The sequence below is a fragment of the Typha latifolia genome, chromosome 10 (genome assembly GCF_019914945.1).
Source record: "Typha latifolia isolate L0001 chromosome 10, TyphaL0001v2, whole genome shotgun sequence".
Lineage (NCBI taxonomy): Eukaryota > Viridiplantae > Streptophyta > Magnoliopsida > Poales > Typhaceae > Typha > Typha latifolia.
The window spans coordinates 4015775-4032015 of record NC_133095.1 but is presented as its reverse complement, the minus strand read 5'-3'; the positions used below and the strand labels follow the sequence as shown (position 1 = coordinate 4032015).

The following is a 16241-nucleotide window of genomic DNA, read 5'->3' as shown; positions in this document are numbered from 1 at the left end:
AGTTTGCATCGACGGGTGGGGGCAGACTTTCTGTTTTCCTCTTTTTTTTTTTCTTCCTTTTTTTCAGATCACCACCTGATGTTTAGTCTTATTGTAGAATAGCTCTTTCTTTTAAACTGTTTGCAAGTGAATTACTCTGTTTTTCTGGTCATATTTGAAAAAGGAACAAGAAGGAAAAAAAAATTTCATTTCACTCCCTATAGTTAGACTTGAGAACTACCATGGGCGGCACGGGCCAGCTCTTTGCCCGCTCGACCCGGCCCGGAAGCCCTCTCATTCGGCCCGTCCGTTTGGCCTGCCTGTTCAGCCCACAACTAAGCTCGCCCTTTTTGCTACATTAGCCCGCCTATTCTGCTACAGTGAAAACCAACGGAAATTTTGGTGTTATACCGTTTTATATTTTTTTTAAAGCACACCTTTAAAATTTTTAATTTATTATTTTTTTAAATGGAGGAACAAAAATATTTTTTAAAAAAATAAGCTAACTGTAAAAAAATTTCTAAAAATAGCTAAAAGGTGGGTTGGGCTGGGTTGGGCTGGACTGGCCCGGCCCGGGCCGGCCTGGCTAGCCCGATCTCTCACGGGCCGACGGGCGATAACGGACTTGACTATTCTAGCCTGGCTCGAACTCGTCTCAGCCCAAGCGATTGGTGGTTCAGACCGCGAACAAATATTTAAGCTCGATTGGCCCAAAAAGCCCGACACGAACCCAACCTGGCCTGCCTGATGATCATGTCTACCTATAGTTATATTGCTGTCCCTCTTGTGATATAGACTAAAAAGTAAATTATTACTTTTTCCATCTTATTTGACCAAACACAAACTAAATTTAAAAATACTTGTTAGACATAATATTGTAAAGAATTGATTAAGTTTTCTAACATTTGTAAAATAATACTTTCAGATAATAAAGATATGATAAAAATATGTATCTTTAAATATTTTTGTTATCTAAAATTTTATTTATATTATTTTAAATATATTAAAAAACTTAATAAGTCATGTATAACTTTATTTCTAATAAATATCTTCAAATTTAACATAATATTTAACCAAATATGATTTCCGGTAACTTTTGGAGAGCAAAAAAATAATGATAGACTAAAGGCCTATTTTCTACATTTTTTTTATTTGTTCTCTTCTAAACTTTCTATCCAAATAAAAAGAATGTCACTTTTCTTAATTTCTTTTTCTAATTATATTCTATTTATCCAAACATAATATTGAAAAAAGTGTGAAACTATCACCCAACTACATCGTTGTCTTCGTAGATGGGGAAGATATCCCCCGATATAGGAGATCACTGGATCGACTCAGGGCAGACCCAGTGGGAAAAATTAAACCTAATGCAAGTTCTCGACGTCTAATGGAGAACCAAACTTTACCGCACGTCCGCACGATAAACTTAGAGCATTGGCTTGGTGGCATTTGTCTCGAAGAAATGATTGTGTTGCGCAACAACTTAGAGCTTTAACTGGGCATTTTACGAATCAGCACGGTATGATAATGAGCTTGTCTATGGCTCAATTAATAGAAGGCTGCCCTAGTTGTCTAGTTAATTATCTTATATGATTTGATGTCTAAGCGTCGTTGAATTAAGAGATGACTAATCTTTTGTCTCGCCTATGTCTAACCTACCGGCTCTTGAATGATAGAAAGAAAAAGAAAAACAGAGTGCGGACTATAAGAATTGGGCCAAGTAGATTGCCCATGGGCTAGTCGGGTTCAGGCTGTGTTGGGCCAAACCTGGGCTTGGGCTCGAAGTCTAAGCCCATATCGACATGCTGATATGGTTATTGATATTGATTTATTACATCCATATAGACATCAATACTTTGATATTATAGGAATAATATCATTTAATTTATTCGTAAAAAAGACAAAATAGTATAACGTTTAGAAGCATTCAAAGTCCTAAACCATCTCCATAGCGTTCTTTCATATAAATTATCCTCATAAGTTAGTCAATTCTTCTAAAAACTTAAGCTAATAAAGAGTGACAATTTTAATCCTTTAATTTTTAAAGTCTATAAATAATCAAGACATCAAACTCGCACTTTTCAGCTTGGATTTCAGATTAACTCACAAATTTTCCTGAAGGCAAGTTATAATTTGCTCTTCCGTGGTTTAAGCTTTTTAGATTTTTTTTTCATCTAAAAGTAATGACGTATATACTTAAATCAATGAGATTCGTTGACGTTAATATTGTTTATTGTAAACAAGTTAAATGAGCAAAATATCTCTATCATCTCCAAATCACACGATATATTTATGCCACTATGACTAAATATATTCACTTCTTCTTTAGTGGCTAGTTATCAGTCATTAATTAGTAGGTCACTAGTTTTGTTACAAGGTTTTTATATAACTGCTCCTTAAAACCTTTAATTTTGTTTAGATACTTATGAATTTCGTGAATAGTTAAATTTTCATCTATTGATACGCTTTTATACCTTTTTTTTTCTCATAAAGAAAGGCAAATATATTTGACTCAAAATGAGAGCAAAAATATTTCATGTATCTAGAAAGATATCCAAAGTATCTCTATTCAGAAAATATAATACAATTCGGGTCTAATCGGATCGAATTATAAAAATATTGGACTCGATAGATCGAGCATATTTATCTTTTAATTAATTTATGCTTATATAAGCCCTTAAGACAAGTCTAGTTAAATCATGTAAGGCACCAAGTCAAGTTCAATTAAGTCATGTAAGTTACTTATAAATCCTAGATCAAGTCGTATAAGTCTTTAGAGTTACTCTGAGTAGTACCCGACTTCTATATATAGAGGAGTTTTGATTCTTTATTTAATAATCCAAGTATCCAAGTAAGAAATTAGTTTAGCTTAAAATTTTTCTTAAAAGTAAGAGTAAAATAATCTAAAGAGTATATCTAACTTAAAACCCTAATTCTACCTCCAAACCATAGCCACTATCAACTCCACGAACCACCCTGCCTTATGGCCATCTACCACCACTCTTGGTTGTCCGCCACCCTTGACGGTCGTCGCAACATCAGATAATTATCAATCTGTCCAATTCTGACCTTACTTCACTGTTTTAATTTTATCTTTTCACTTTAACCTCGAAATCGCATGAAATAAAATCCATTAAATCCATGACTTCTCAGGCTTACTTCTATAAAAAAATATCATAATTTTCTTACTTTCATATCATTCCAGATCTAATTTGTAATATTGGAATTAGAGTTGATGTTTCTCGAATGTTGGTTAAAACACGATCCAAAGCGAACAAGAGAGGAGCAACTGTAGAAGACCAATTACTCATTTTTGTTCCTATGAGTGTTTCCCTAATGCCACTAGTACAATCAGCAATTGTCGACGATGAGCCACCGGCAGAGACAACAATGATATTTAAAAAATAATTTGCCCGAATTAAAGGAGAACTCAAAGGAGATCCAAACTACTCTCAAGCACTCAATCCAGACCTTGATAGACCCCTACATTGCCTACATTGCCAACACTACTGGTCATGACCAAAATGACCCCCCATGGTGAGAATAGTTCAAGCCGTGAGGGAGGGGATGAGCAGGACCAACACGGCTGCGAGGTCGTCTTTCTTATGTCTTAACGATCGAATCACTGTGATAGAAGCTAGGGCCAAAAACCCTAGCTTTCCACAAGTAGCAATCCAGACACTCTTGGCCCAAGCTACCACGTTCGGAACCTTCCTCGGACCACTTGCACTCAAGTTAGGCTAGCAGCAGGAGCAAAAAATGGTCAATAGATCGCCATTGTCAATGTCCATTCTTGCTGCAATGAAACCGCAGCTCATGGCCACCGATAGCCATGGTTGGACTCCCCAGCCCGATTGCCATCCATGGTGGTCGTCACTGTTGTAACCGAGCCTGAGCTCGATAATTGGCTTCCACTGTCGCTCCGTCACCGTAAGGACCACTTAGAGGTCGACTTTCAGCAACCCACTACTTAACCCAATTGCCGCCAACGCCCATGCAGCCCACAGCGACGCCCCTAAGCTGAAAAATCTTTTCAGCGCTAAGGTTAGGATTTTGGCTATGAGATGGAAGAGATGAAGTGCACCTCGAAGCGTGCTGAATTTTTGCAATCTGGCTCAATCACCTTGCATCAACCAATTGGGAGCCCATGAGCGCAACTTGGGGCCCGAGAGCGACCCGAGGACGACTGTTCAAACGACCCGGTGGACCCACATTAGTTGACTGAGCCTGTCAGATAATTATCAATATGTCCAATTCTAACATTCCTCCACTGTTTTAATTTCATTTTTTTCACGCCGACCTCAGAATCGTATGAAACTAAAGCCATTAAATTTGTGACTTCCGAGGCTTCCTCTTTGTAAAGTATCATAATTTTCTTACGACCATGTCGTTTTAGATCCAGTTCATAACAAAATCAGATAAACTAAGTGGCGTGGATCGAAAACACATCGAAGAAAAAGATTGAGATTTCTCTAAATCAATTAACCAATTATTAGTTTCGCTATAACAATGGGATGTAGGAAATATTTTAAGTATATAGGGAGATGCCTAAATTATTCTGAGGTGGCGTGGACCGAAACTACATCTGAGGAGAAAGATTGAGATTTCTCTAATTTGGCTAACTAATCAGCAATATGGAGCTTCTCTACAAGATTGAAAAAAAAACAGTAATATCTAAATAATACAAAAAGTTGAAAATATTTAAAAGCAAAGATAGTCGGTGCCTGAGAGAGAGAGATCTTCATGCGAGAAATATTAATAAGAGATTATGAGTCCGATTTTAATATAGATTTATCATAAAAAGTATAACTAAAAGGGCATCCATATAAAGGTAATAGGTTTTAAAGGGTGTCTACGTAAATACGAAATTTTGGAGGGGGTATAATATAAACTTTTGACGTGCCTAACGTCGGCTCAAGCCGGCGCCGCATCAAACTCACCGAATACTACTACTACTACATCACGTGCTCAACGAGATAAGAAAGGAAGTCGGCAAGCCCAGCCGCAATCCACCGATGTTACCCGCCGACTTCTCCCCTCCCACAAGTGCGTTTTCCACCGGTGCGAAGCCGTGAGTCGTTGAAGCAGTGGCCAATCTCTATCAGTTGCATCACGGCCGTCCGTTCCGTTTACGCCATTGGATAAGATAAGTAATGAGATTGAGACGCCAGTGCAAAATTGTCAAAAGGGGGTGGGGATTCCGAGTCGGAATCTCATGCTCTGCGCTCTGATACAATGTTAACTCGTGACGAATCTTTCTTCTAAAAAAGAAAAGACAGTCGTCGATCAAAGTTGCAGTTGAGTAAGAGGAGAAAATCATATCCAATATACAAAGAGGCGGCAGCAGGGAAACTGACTATCGGATTACCGAGAGCCGGTAAAGAATTAAGTAGTTAGTAAGTTAACTTGATATAAGAATCTTAAAAAATTTCTAGTAATTGGTGAAAAATATAAGTAGTTAGTAAATTAGCATTATATTTTTTTTTATGTACATAAATCTTAATTACTATTTACATTTGACACGGCATTGAACTTTTTCTTGGTCTATAGTGTAGACCAAAACAAAGTGGAATTTATTTATTTTTGATTAAAAAACAAAGTGGATTCAACCTGGTAGGGGAAAAAAATTCAAATGATCTGAATGAAGATCAAGTCCAACTAGGGCTGCAGAAAATTAAGCTGAGTCTCAACCTAGTCACCAATTAAGACTAATTCAAAGTTTTAATTTCTGAACATGGAATAGAATGGTTTGAGTCAAGTAGTTAGTAGCCCACAGAGTTCACTAGTATATGACATGCATAATAAATATGTTTTATGTACATTAAATCTAAAATTAATTACACTGAATTATTTCTCATCTACCACCTTATTTATTTATTTTTTTGACACTTTAACCCCTCTCAACTATTATTATAAAAATATCAAATAATTATTTTATTCTTAACTTCTCTCAAAAAGAAATTCAAATGGACAGTAGAAAATAATTAAGATCGGATCACATCATGGGGATATTGGGTTCAATGAATTGAGTCTAGTTATCGTATTTGCTATTTGATTTAGTTAGAATCTTATTAAGTTAAATTTTATTTAATTAGCTAAATCTAATTTTGCATAGAAAAATATTCTACAGACATCTAAATAATATCAAACCAGTTGAATAAGATCGCCAACCTCTAGATCTACAACTTTGGTATTCACGACTTCTGTAGATTTAGAATCTATCTGCGGCAAATTGAAGAGTCTCTAGCCATTGACGCCCTCTCCCACCTCTTTCCTTCCACCGCCCAAATGTTTGGTCCACTTCTTCTAACTCCTAATCCTCATTTTCTACAACAACTTATCCCCCTTCACACCAAGGAATTAACCTAGCACTTATCTAGCTATTAGAGGGCTATCAAGCTATGGTTTATTTGACATTTGGCCACTATTTGGTCAATATCTCAATATCTAACTGTCCAAACCCTAAGATCTTGGATTCGTTAGAAAGTTGTTTTCAAGAGAGACAACATATCCAAAATTCAAGAAGATCCATCGGTTAGATTGTTCGTAGATTTCTTCGGAAATTACAAGCCTAATAGAGTTCAAAACCATTGCGGATCGGATCAAACCAGTTTGTAACACATGTATATGAAAATATGCAATAATTTGATGAATCTAAATTTAATTATGGGATGAATACACTTGAACACCATGAACTATCACTATTTTTCATATACTTCTCCTGAACTATTGAAAATATCTTACTTTTTTATAGACAAAAAAGCTAGAAAAACTAAGATACCCTTATAAGAAGGTAATGATATTTTAGTAAACTAAATTTTTTTTGTTGCAATTTATGTTATTTATATATGACAACTTATGAATGAAAAAAATAACTAAAACTTATATAAACTATTGTTTAAGACATTTTTAATAAATCAGGGAGTGTATGTGTGTGAAAAATAGGCCGAGTGTAATTAACTCTTGTTTTCATTTCTAAATTTATCTGATACTTATCCTTCATTAGCATCAATCTAATCCACCAAAAGTCACATAGATGACCCTCGATTTAAAAACTGACCTACCCTATATATATCTCATGCTTAAGATATTCCACCATCAATTGATGGGAAAATTTTATTGAGGAAAAGAAAAATAAACGTGAGGAATGGCAATTGATGGGGTCCAAAACTTTAAAGAGTTTTTTACTAATATATTTATGGACCCTGTAGATTGTGCCCAGTATAACATTAATGACTTCTAATTCAAAAGATATATTAATGACTTCTAACGCACAGTACTCGTACCCAGAATCACTTACAAAGAAAGCAACTTATATTAAATAAAAAATTGATAGTAATTTTTCAATGTGTAGATAAGTTTTAATACTCACTTAGTTAGGTGCGTTGTTTGGTGTGCAGCATTACATCAGTCAAAAATTCCGAATTTGTAACACACAAAAGATGAGTAGAAAAAAATTTAAAAAAAAAAAACCTTTAAAAAAAAAAGTCAAAATCTTGTCAAAATTTTCATCATGGAATGCATGCCAAGTTGCCAACTGGGAACTAAAATAATTTTAGAGCATAAGTAATGCGTGCGTGGAGCAGTAGTGCATGCATCTCTCTCGCTATCTCTCTTTAAATAACGTGGCTTTATAGTACTACGAAAGCCAGCTACTTTTTTTTCTCTGGATCTCCTCAGTCTTCTTCCATATATATAGAAGACCACCTCTCCCTCTCCCTCTCGCTTCAGTGCTTCTCAACAAAGAAGAAAAGATTGGAGAAGAAGGAGATTTAGGAAGGAGAAGAGAGGAGGAGAATGGAAATGGTGGATATCGGATGCGATACGGAGCTCCGGCTCCGACTTGGTGGTGAATCCAGAAGCAAAGGAGAAAGAGAGCAGCAGCAGCAGCAGAAGCAAATCACTCTTTTTTACAACGATCAGATGCGAGTCTGTGACGTTACAGAGACCCAGGTATTTTATCTACTTTGTGAATTGTGATTCATATTTTATCTTTGAAAATTTTAACCCCCTATGTTAACTTAGACAATATTAAAAATATATATATTATGTTATAATATTATGTCTTCTTCGTTCTCTTTTTCTTTTTTTTTTTAAAAAAAAGAAGAAAAAGAGGAGGAGAACTGAGAGGATGACCCTGATATTTTGCTACTAATATTTATGAGGGTATTTTAGTAACTTTTGTTATCATTGATACTAATATTTACCATTCCGCCCTGATATTTTGCTACTATAATCTTAATTATGCTCAGAATTAAGTTTAAAAAGAATGTTTGACTTTCAAAAGAGGTCAAGTTAATAGTGGGAGCTGAAGTCGACTCAGTCCGAGTTCTCTAATTTAGTCTACACGTAGTCGTGGATAAGTTACCTTCTTTTTTTGGCATCTAAGTTGACTAAAATAGCTAGATTCAATCATATTTATATTTTTTCTGAGTCTAATTTCTTTTAATAATCTCTATCTGTTTACGTTGTAATTAACAGGCAAGAGCCATCATATCTATGGCAAAGCTAGAAATGGAGGACAGAGTTAAAAACCAATACAAACAGCAACAACAACAACAACAACAGTGGAAGAGTTCAAGTTCGTCACAAGATCTGTTGTCAATTCCTCCTCGGATGCTCAACCGGCAGTTATCAATGAAACGATCACTGCAGCAGTTCCTTCAGGAAAGGAAGACAAGAAGAACTTCCATCTCCCCAAACAGTCGTAGAGCATGAATTGGCTCCTTTTTTTTCTTCTTTATTTGTTAAGCTTCTTTCTTTCACAGAATAAGATTAGGGTGAGATGTGAAAAGCTTAGTCTTCTTCCTGCTGTGAATATTACCTATGTATGATCTATTTTGAATGCTCTATCTACAATATTGGACAAGTTTTCTGAACTGTAGCAAGAAAAGATAAGTAGTTTGTGGCAAAATATCTTAGAAGAAAGGAGTTAATTTTACAAATACTTAAAACCAACAAATTTCAGATTATTATAGCATAGTTAGATACAGTATTGTTTGCAAATCATCTGCCGACCAAGGAAAGATCCATAATTTAGGATCAGTTACTTGGTTTATGAGGCAGGCATTAAACATCCTCCTAGGAACTTACACTCATCATACAAAAACCAAAAATGCTCACACTCACACCATTCTTTGTTACAAAAATTACAATATAACTGTTGACAGAAGCTCTACAAACAATTTGGAGAAGGTATATGTAATTGTGAATTGTACATAAATGCAGTATATGATGCACATTGTACTTGTGAGCATATCTCAATTCCTCCTTTGCAAGATCTCACAAGGTGGGCCTTGGCTTTAAGATGAAGTGCAGCTAAGAAAGGATCAGGAATCTTCCAAGCGTTAGCTATGTCCATTTTCATCATCCTCCCAAACTTTGTCCCATGAATCACCAGTAGATCTCAGAGGAGCCTTTCCGCGTCCTGTGGGGTCTGCGGATTCAACAGCCTGTGGATATTCGGGCTCCGTAGGTGTTGTTCTGAATTTAAGTATACGTAAGGCAAACTTTGCAAGCTCGCCATACAAACACCCTGAACGGTCAATGAACTGAAAAGAACAACTGTTAACTTGCAATTATTTAGTTATTCAGTCTGAGGATTTTAGTGCCGCTGGCACAAGGTGTGTCAACGAAGTTCTGGCATAATAATTCATATTATATCGTCATCATAAGCTGAAAGATTGAGGATCATGGGAAATAGAACAGAAGCAGGGAGAGAAACAAAGAGAGTTAAGTACCTGTGCTGATCGCCGCTGCTGCAGACACATATGTCGCCAAAGGGAGCAGGGGTTTTAAGCTAAGGGTTTGAGATAGCCAAAACCCTAGCCAAAAGCATCTACAGCGGCAGCAATGTGCACATGTCCTCTCTGCCTCTCTCTTTTCCCCACCTCTCTCCCTCTCCCACTCCCTCTTTTGATTTGTACCACTGCACTAGAAGACATCTTGTGGCAGCAAGATGTCAGCATGCTCTGGTGTTTCCTTTATAAATCCTTGAGTAAGTTAATCAACTCAAAACTTGAAATATGGGTTATGGGATTAAGGCACCTGAAGAAGAGCTATCATAAACATGTGGAATGCTTGGGTGTTTTGATCGATGAGCATTGCAAATCGACCAAAGAAATTCACAATTCCCTGCATCTGCAGTTAATGCTCAGAATAAAATAAGAAAGTTTACAGACAATAATCTGAAAAATAGATGGGCAGTCTTGCAGGCATACACACTTTGAAGATTCCAATACATACTATACATAGCCATCAAAGAAAAAAACATAGGGTGAAGAAAGGGACCCAATATAGCAACCTAGAAGGCTAGGATATTATGCATGTTAGACTATAAAATTAAAAAAAAAAAACTATTTGTTTCTAACAGCTTAAGCTTTTAGAATAATTGGTGAATATCAAAATAGGAGGTCTTAAGTTCAAACCTCATCGAGCCTATTTATCAATTAACCTCTATTCATTTAAGTCAAATTCACTTCTAGAGTCTATCAAAATATCTCGATGCTAAAAATGAGGAGTAAGTGTTATAATTTATAATAAAAAGATAAAAATAACTATTATTTTCTAATAACTTAAGCTTTTAAAGTAATTGGTGTATTAAAAAATGATACATTAAAGATTATGCACACAATAAGAAAAAGTAAGCAATACACAAGTAAATATAATCATCGCATGAAGAGATATGTCTTACCACTCTTAAGAAAGATATCCAAAAGTCTGGTGGTGATGGAGGAGGACCAAAAGGATTATTCTGATATTGATCACTAGAAGGACCACCATTGCTGGTACCATTAGCGCTTGGACACCCAAACCCACTATTGTGCATAGACCAACCATACATTCCAGGACCTCCATATGGCCCCCAATAGAGCCCACTACCATATGATCCTCCATATCCACCATACAAGCCTGTAGTGTTGTTCTTAATTGAGCCATAATTTGTAATCAAGATGGAGTTCTCAAACACTGGATGAAAAAAAATTCTGTCAAGTAAAGCATATCAAGATTAATAATTACCTCCATAACTGTTTCCACAGTTTTGCTCCCAAGGCTTTGGCGGTGAAGTGTTTCTATTTGTAGAGACATTTTTTTCTGCAGTGGATGCCTTTCCTCCAGGTTTTGTAGTTCCAGATGCTTCAACGATATCGCTTGTACTGCCAGATGATGGGGGTTTGAAGGGCGCAGGACCAAAATAATTCCCAGGTTGTTCCCAGGGTTTTGGCGGCCAGTTATTACCTGAAGGGTCATAATTACTGGTCAAATGAAGCACATTAAATCATAAGGCACAGTGTAGGAATCTATTAGGAGGAAAGAGTATGTGAAGGCCATGAAAGCCTAAATGGAACATACAACGATGGGAAGTCAATGATAAGAAATCAGAGAATATAAACATCACAAGGATCTGCAATCAAATGACTCTAACACGCAAGGGTACATAAATCATTCACTCACCCTTTGGTCTTCTGAAAAAGTTAACGTAAAATAATTTTTGTTATGTCATACTCTTATTAACAAATTAGAATCAAAATAAGACAAAATGGCAATGTAGCAATAAAGGCAATAAACAAGAAAAACACCAAAGATGCCAAAGGCACCCAAAGTATCAACATAACTCAGAGCCTGGTATCTAGTAATTCTTATTGGGCCCAAATCATTGATGTTATCTTCTAACTTTGGAAGCAATATTACCATGGATAGCAACTTCATTACATAAAACAATCTTATACGCTTTGTACAATGCCCCTAAGCTAATAAGAATCAAATCCTAAACTGAATATTTTCAGGTAATCTAGCAACACTGAAATCAAAAAAGGAAATTCACTAATTCAATTCTTAATCACAATCTTTCCGCAGAGCTCTCTTGGAATTTTCAAGAAGGCAATAACACAATGCACAAAAATCATTAAGGATAACTGGTGAGGAAGGAAATGCCTATTCGAAACTTACAACGTAAAATGATAAAATTCAATGGCAACAGTATATCAATTTTCATTAGCATTTGCATTCAGGTATCATAGATCATGAACTACTCAAGGGTTCAAAAGCAAAACCAACTGGAATTGAAACCAAAACTTCAAACAATTCGACATGTAAACAAATAGTTCGAGAAACAACCCTTGAATTCAGCTGTATAAGACCATAAACTTGTCTATTCTAGATGAGCATTTAAACAACACTTCCATAGTATCTTCTCAGAACAAAAGCTACAAGAAAGTGCTGGGAGGTCTATTATTACATTATAAACTGCTCGGCAGACCCAAGTGCTACTATAGAGGGTCTCCATGTACTCCTCATTCTCAGACTAAAGGACCAAAATCAGCATCCAAATGCAATAAAGATACTCAAATAAGCAGCAAAAGGAAATAATGAAGACAAATGCATGTAGCAAAAGTAGAAGTGGAAACGAATGTAAAATTAGCATCCCTAAAATAAAAGAACAACTAAGACTAAGTATATCCAAAAACACACATGGACAAACCCTTCTTTCCTAACATTGTCGGACATCTCCTCTTTTCTTATGACCATGAACTGAAGCTAAACTATTTGTTATAATCAAAGGAGTATTCATTAGGTTTGTAAAAGTACAGTAAAACCTAATCTATACGCACCAAATCGAACTCTATAAGTTGATAACCATTCGATATGATGAGAGAGAGAGAGAGAGAAGGACAAAATTTTGAAATCCGTAGCTATAAATCAACAAAAAGAACAATTTTTCACAACTCAATTCGTATCTGAACCTTAATCGCACCTCCCACCAAAGGACCCCCACATGCCATTGCGGTTGACAGAACCAAAAAAAAAAAAAAAAACAAAACAAAACAAAAAAGCAACAAAATCCAGTTGATTGCTGTCACAGATTCTACACAGACGATCACAGGATAACTAGATCGATTGAAAGCCTACCCCACCAATTCCTACAAGAATATTACTCCAAATTCTTTTAGGGTTCAGATCGGATTCCAAACCTGGAGGTAGGTAATTCCACGACATGGCGACGGCGATCAAAGAAGCGCGCTTCGCGCGGTGGAAGTCCAAACTCGAAAGAAGAAGAGCGACAAGACTAAATAACCAAATCATCTTAACGGGTCGGATCTAACTATGCCCTGCTCCGATCCGATTACTTTCTTTTTCTTTTTCTTTTTTTTGGTTCTAAAGTATAAAAATGTGACCAAAGTCCACGCGGCGATTAGATCGTGTTGACGAAAAAGCCCATAGTTATATAATTTACAAGGGTCAACCGTTGACATTTATGGGCATTTATGTCATTTACTATTTTGATGAGGTTGAATATTATTTATTAGGTGATTTAGCTGGAAAAAGAAACTACTAGAATTAAAAATCACTATTCTGAAGTATCTCAGCATTAATATATGCTTATTAAATTTTATTGTTCGACTCTCAAAACTAAAGTAGACTTTGCAACACATAAAGAAAATTTTGTTCATAAGCTTTGTTGTCTCAGCAATTGTTGTATAAAAGAAAAGATACCAAATAATTAATCCTAGAAGAATCTAGATAAGTTCATATGCTTACTTTTATAATTTTTATAGTCATCTGCACTAAAAGTCAAAATAATTTTTGATCTTACAATATCATACAATTGTAAGAATTATTCTTTAGGATTTAATGTTTTGAATGTGCATTCAAGGCCCATATAATAGGGCCTGGCCCAAATATACCCTATAATAGTATTTAAAACTCGGCTCGAAACTAATTTTGATTGTACATTTTCAGTTCAGGGTCCACTAATTTAATTTCGAGCTGAGCTTGAGCAAAGCCTAATTCTAGCATAAACTTTAAATGAGAACAATTCAAATTTTAATTTGAGCCTAACGCAAGCCTTACAATTGTAAAAGTAAGGCTTTTTTTAAGCTTAAAATAATTAAGGCTCGATCGACGTTTAAATTATATAGGATTTGATTAAACCTAAAATTAGATGGACATGTACTATTAGCTTTTTGATCTAATTATTACATATTATTCATAGTATAGATTAAATTTTAGTCTTATAGAGTCGATCCTTGAGTGTGCTTGCTTGTGAACTTGAACTCATTCAATTTTGACGGTAATCTTTTCAAATTATAAGATGAAATTAGGAAAAAAAAGCCACTTGCTAAATAAAGAAATTCTTTTTAGAGATAGTGGGAGGTTATACCAATTAAATTATACATGAATTAATTAATTAAAGTTTTTTTGTGATAAAAAATAGTCAGATGAACGCAATTGATATGTCGGCAAATGGACTTAAATAGCATCCATTATGATTGAAACTCTGCTTGGATTAAATAGGGATGATTCTACCTAGAACCCTAAATCATCCCTCATTTTTAGGTACACATATTAGATTCTTATTTCGTTATTTACTCATTATTCTTTTTAGAGAAATTTGCATATCACACTCCGTCTTTAAATAAAATTATGGTTTATACCCTATATTTTCACTAGTTATAAATCGAGCCCTATAATATATTAGTTAAATTTAACTAGACCTTAAGATAAAGTTAATTACACTAAAAAAATTATGAAAATAAGAGTATTTTAGTCATTTTAAAAATAAAATATCTCTGCTTAAGGAAATATTTTTATGGTATTAGTTTAAATCTAACACAGGATATTTTTTGCACATATTCGTTAAATTATATAGCTCGAGTTGCTTACAGTAAAAAAAAAAAAAAGGATGTAAACTATAATTTTATTAAATAGTAGGATGTTATATGCAAATTTTTCTCGAATTTAAGAATTAAGACCCACAAATTAAATTCCCCAAATTTTGTTCCCCAATTAAATGAGCTGCCCCTGTTCACCGTCCGTTGGTTGCCCATTTGCCTCAACGCTTCCCTCCTCCTGAGGTAACCTTAACCTCTTCATCCCGCTCCTCTCTCTCTCTCTCTCTCTCTCTCTCTCTCTCTCTCTCTCTCTCTCTCTCTCTCTCTCTCTCTCTCTCTCTCTCTCTCTCTCTCTCCTCCTATAAAAATGCCACAAGCCTACCATTGTAAACAAAATATTATGCTAACATCCAACCATGCCAATCTCCAACGCCAAGCTGCCCCTCAAGCCCAAAAGGATGGCAATCTCCATCTTCCTACTTGCCTCCCTCCCTCTCCTCTACGCCTCCTTCCTCCACACCACCCCTCCTTCCGCCCTCTTCAAGGACACCACCTTCTGGTTCTTGATCTCCAACTCCATCATCTTAATCCTAGCCGCCGACTCCGGCATGCTCTTCGCGTCGGACGCCAGCGCCGGCGATGCCCTCTACGACGAGTTCATCATGCACCGCGCCGCCGCCGCAAAGCCCGACAAGGGTTCCGAGTACTGCTGCATGGCTGAGAAGGAGGAGGAGAAGGAGAAGGAGGAAGAGGAGCAGGAGGAGGAGAAGGAGAAGGAGGAGGAGGTAGGGGAGAGTGTCGTGGTGAAGGACGCGGTTGATAGTGATAAGAGCATTGTTGTGAGTGAGGAGCAGGAGGAGGAGAGTGAGTACTCGAACATGACTGATGAGGAGCTCAACAGGAGAGTGGAGGAGTTTATAAAGAGGTTTAATAGAGAGATGAGGCTCCAGATAAGGAATGAGAGAGTTTTGGTTTCTTTTGAGAGAGCTGAAGTTGCTGTGTAGTAGTTAATTAATAGAAGTTATATATATATATATGCTCAACACTATTGTGTTAATATTCATGGCAAAAAAAAAAGGAGAGAAAAAAAAAAAACTCTTCTCTTCTCTGTTGATTGTAATGTTGTTGTTTCTCAGATTTGAGTGTTAATACTTTTTAATTAAAGATTAAGTTTTTTTCGATAACTTTATATTAGATTCCGACTATCTGTAGTAAAAAAAATTCTTAGATTTTAATGATAGTAAAATTTGGCTCTTAAAATTGAATAGCTCATCTTTCATACTATATGCATATATTTTTTATAATAAAATGTACATAATTTATATATAAGGTACTAAAAAACAAAGGCTTTTTTGTTTGCAAATTCTCTTATTAGATTCTGAACCATTTAGTAGAGAGGTTTTTGTAATTTAATTCATTTATTTTTTTATTTATAATAATAGATTATAATGTGTATTATATATGTAAACTATACGCACTTCATTATTATAAAATATTGCATCGACTATAAAAAATATGCACACTTAGTTTTATATATCAAATTGAATTAAATATAATTTACAAAATACTCATTCAGTAGATGAAAAGATAATATGCTTATAATTGAGAGTATTGTATCCAAAAATAATAAAGGTATCTTTATATTTTTAC

At 35.5% G+C, this 16241-nt stretch overlaps 2 protein-coding genes and 1 long non-coding RNA gene across 3 annotated transcripts; 2 read left to right on the top strand and 1 right to left on the bottom strand.

The window, feature by feature from the left end:
• The first annotated feature begins 7682 nt into the window (after positions 1-7682).
• On the top strand, positions 7683-8659 carry LOC140796595 (uncharacterized). Its single transcript, XR_012110477.1, has 2 exons — positions 7683-7932; positions 8461-8659. It is a non-coding gene; the product is annotated as an uncharacterized lncRNA (long non-coding RNA).
• A 219-nt stretch (positions 8660-8878) lies between these two features.
• Positions 8879-13012, bottom strand: LOC140796594 (peroxisomal membrane protein 13-like). The gene is made up of 5 exons (XM_073149657.1): positions 12951-13012; positions 10999-11217; positions 10673-10890; positions 10027-10119; positions 8879-9530 (listed from the first exon to the last, which is right to left on the bottom strand). The coding sequence occupies exons 1-5, from the start codon at positions 12973-12975 to the stop codon at positions 9327-9329; spliced, it is 759 nt and encodes a 252-aa protein (XP_073005758.1). The 5' UTR covers positions 12976-13012; the 3' UTR covers positions 8879-9326.
• A 1988-nt stretch (positions 13013-15000) lies between these two features.
• On the top strand, positions 15001-15780 carry LOC140796751 (uncharacterized). The gene has a single exon (XM_073149841.1). The coding sequence runs from the start codon at positions 15008-15010 to the stop codon at positions 15593-15595; it is 588 nt and encodes a 195-aa protein (XP_073005942.1). The 5' UTR covers positions 15001-15007; the 3' UTR covers positions 15596-15780.
• Positions 15781-16241: the final 461 nt, after the last annotated feature.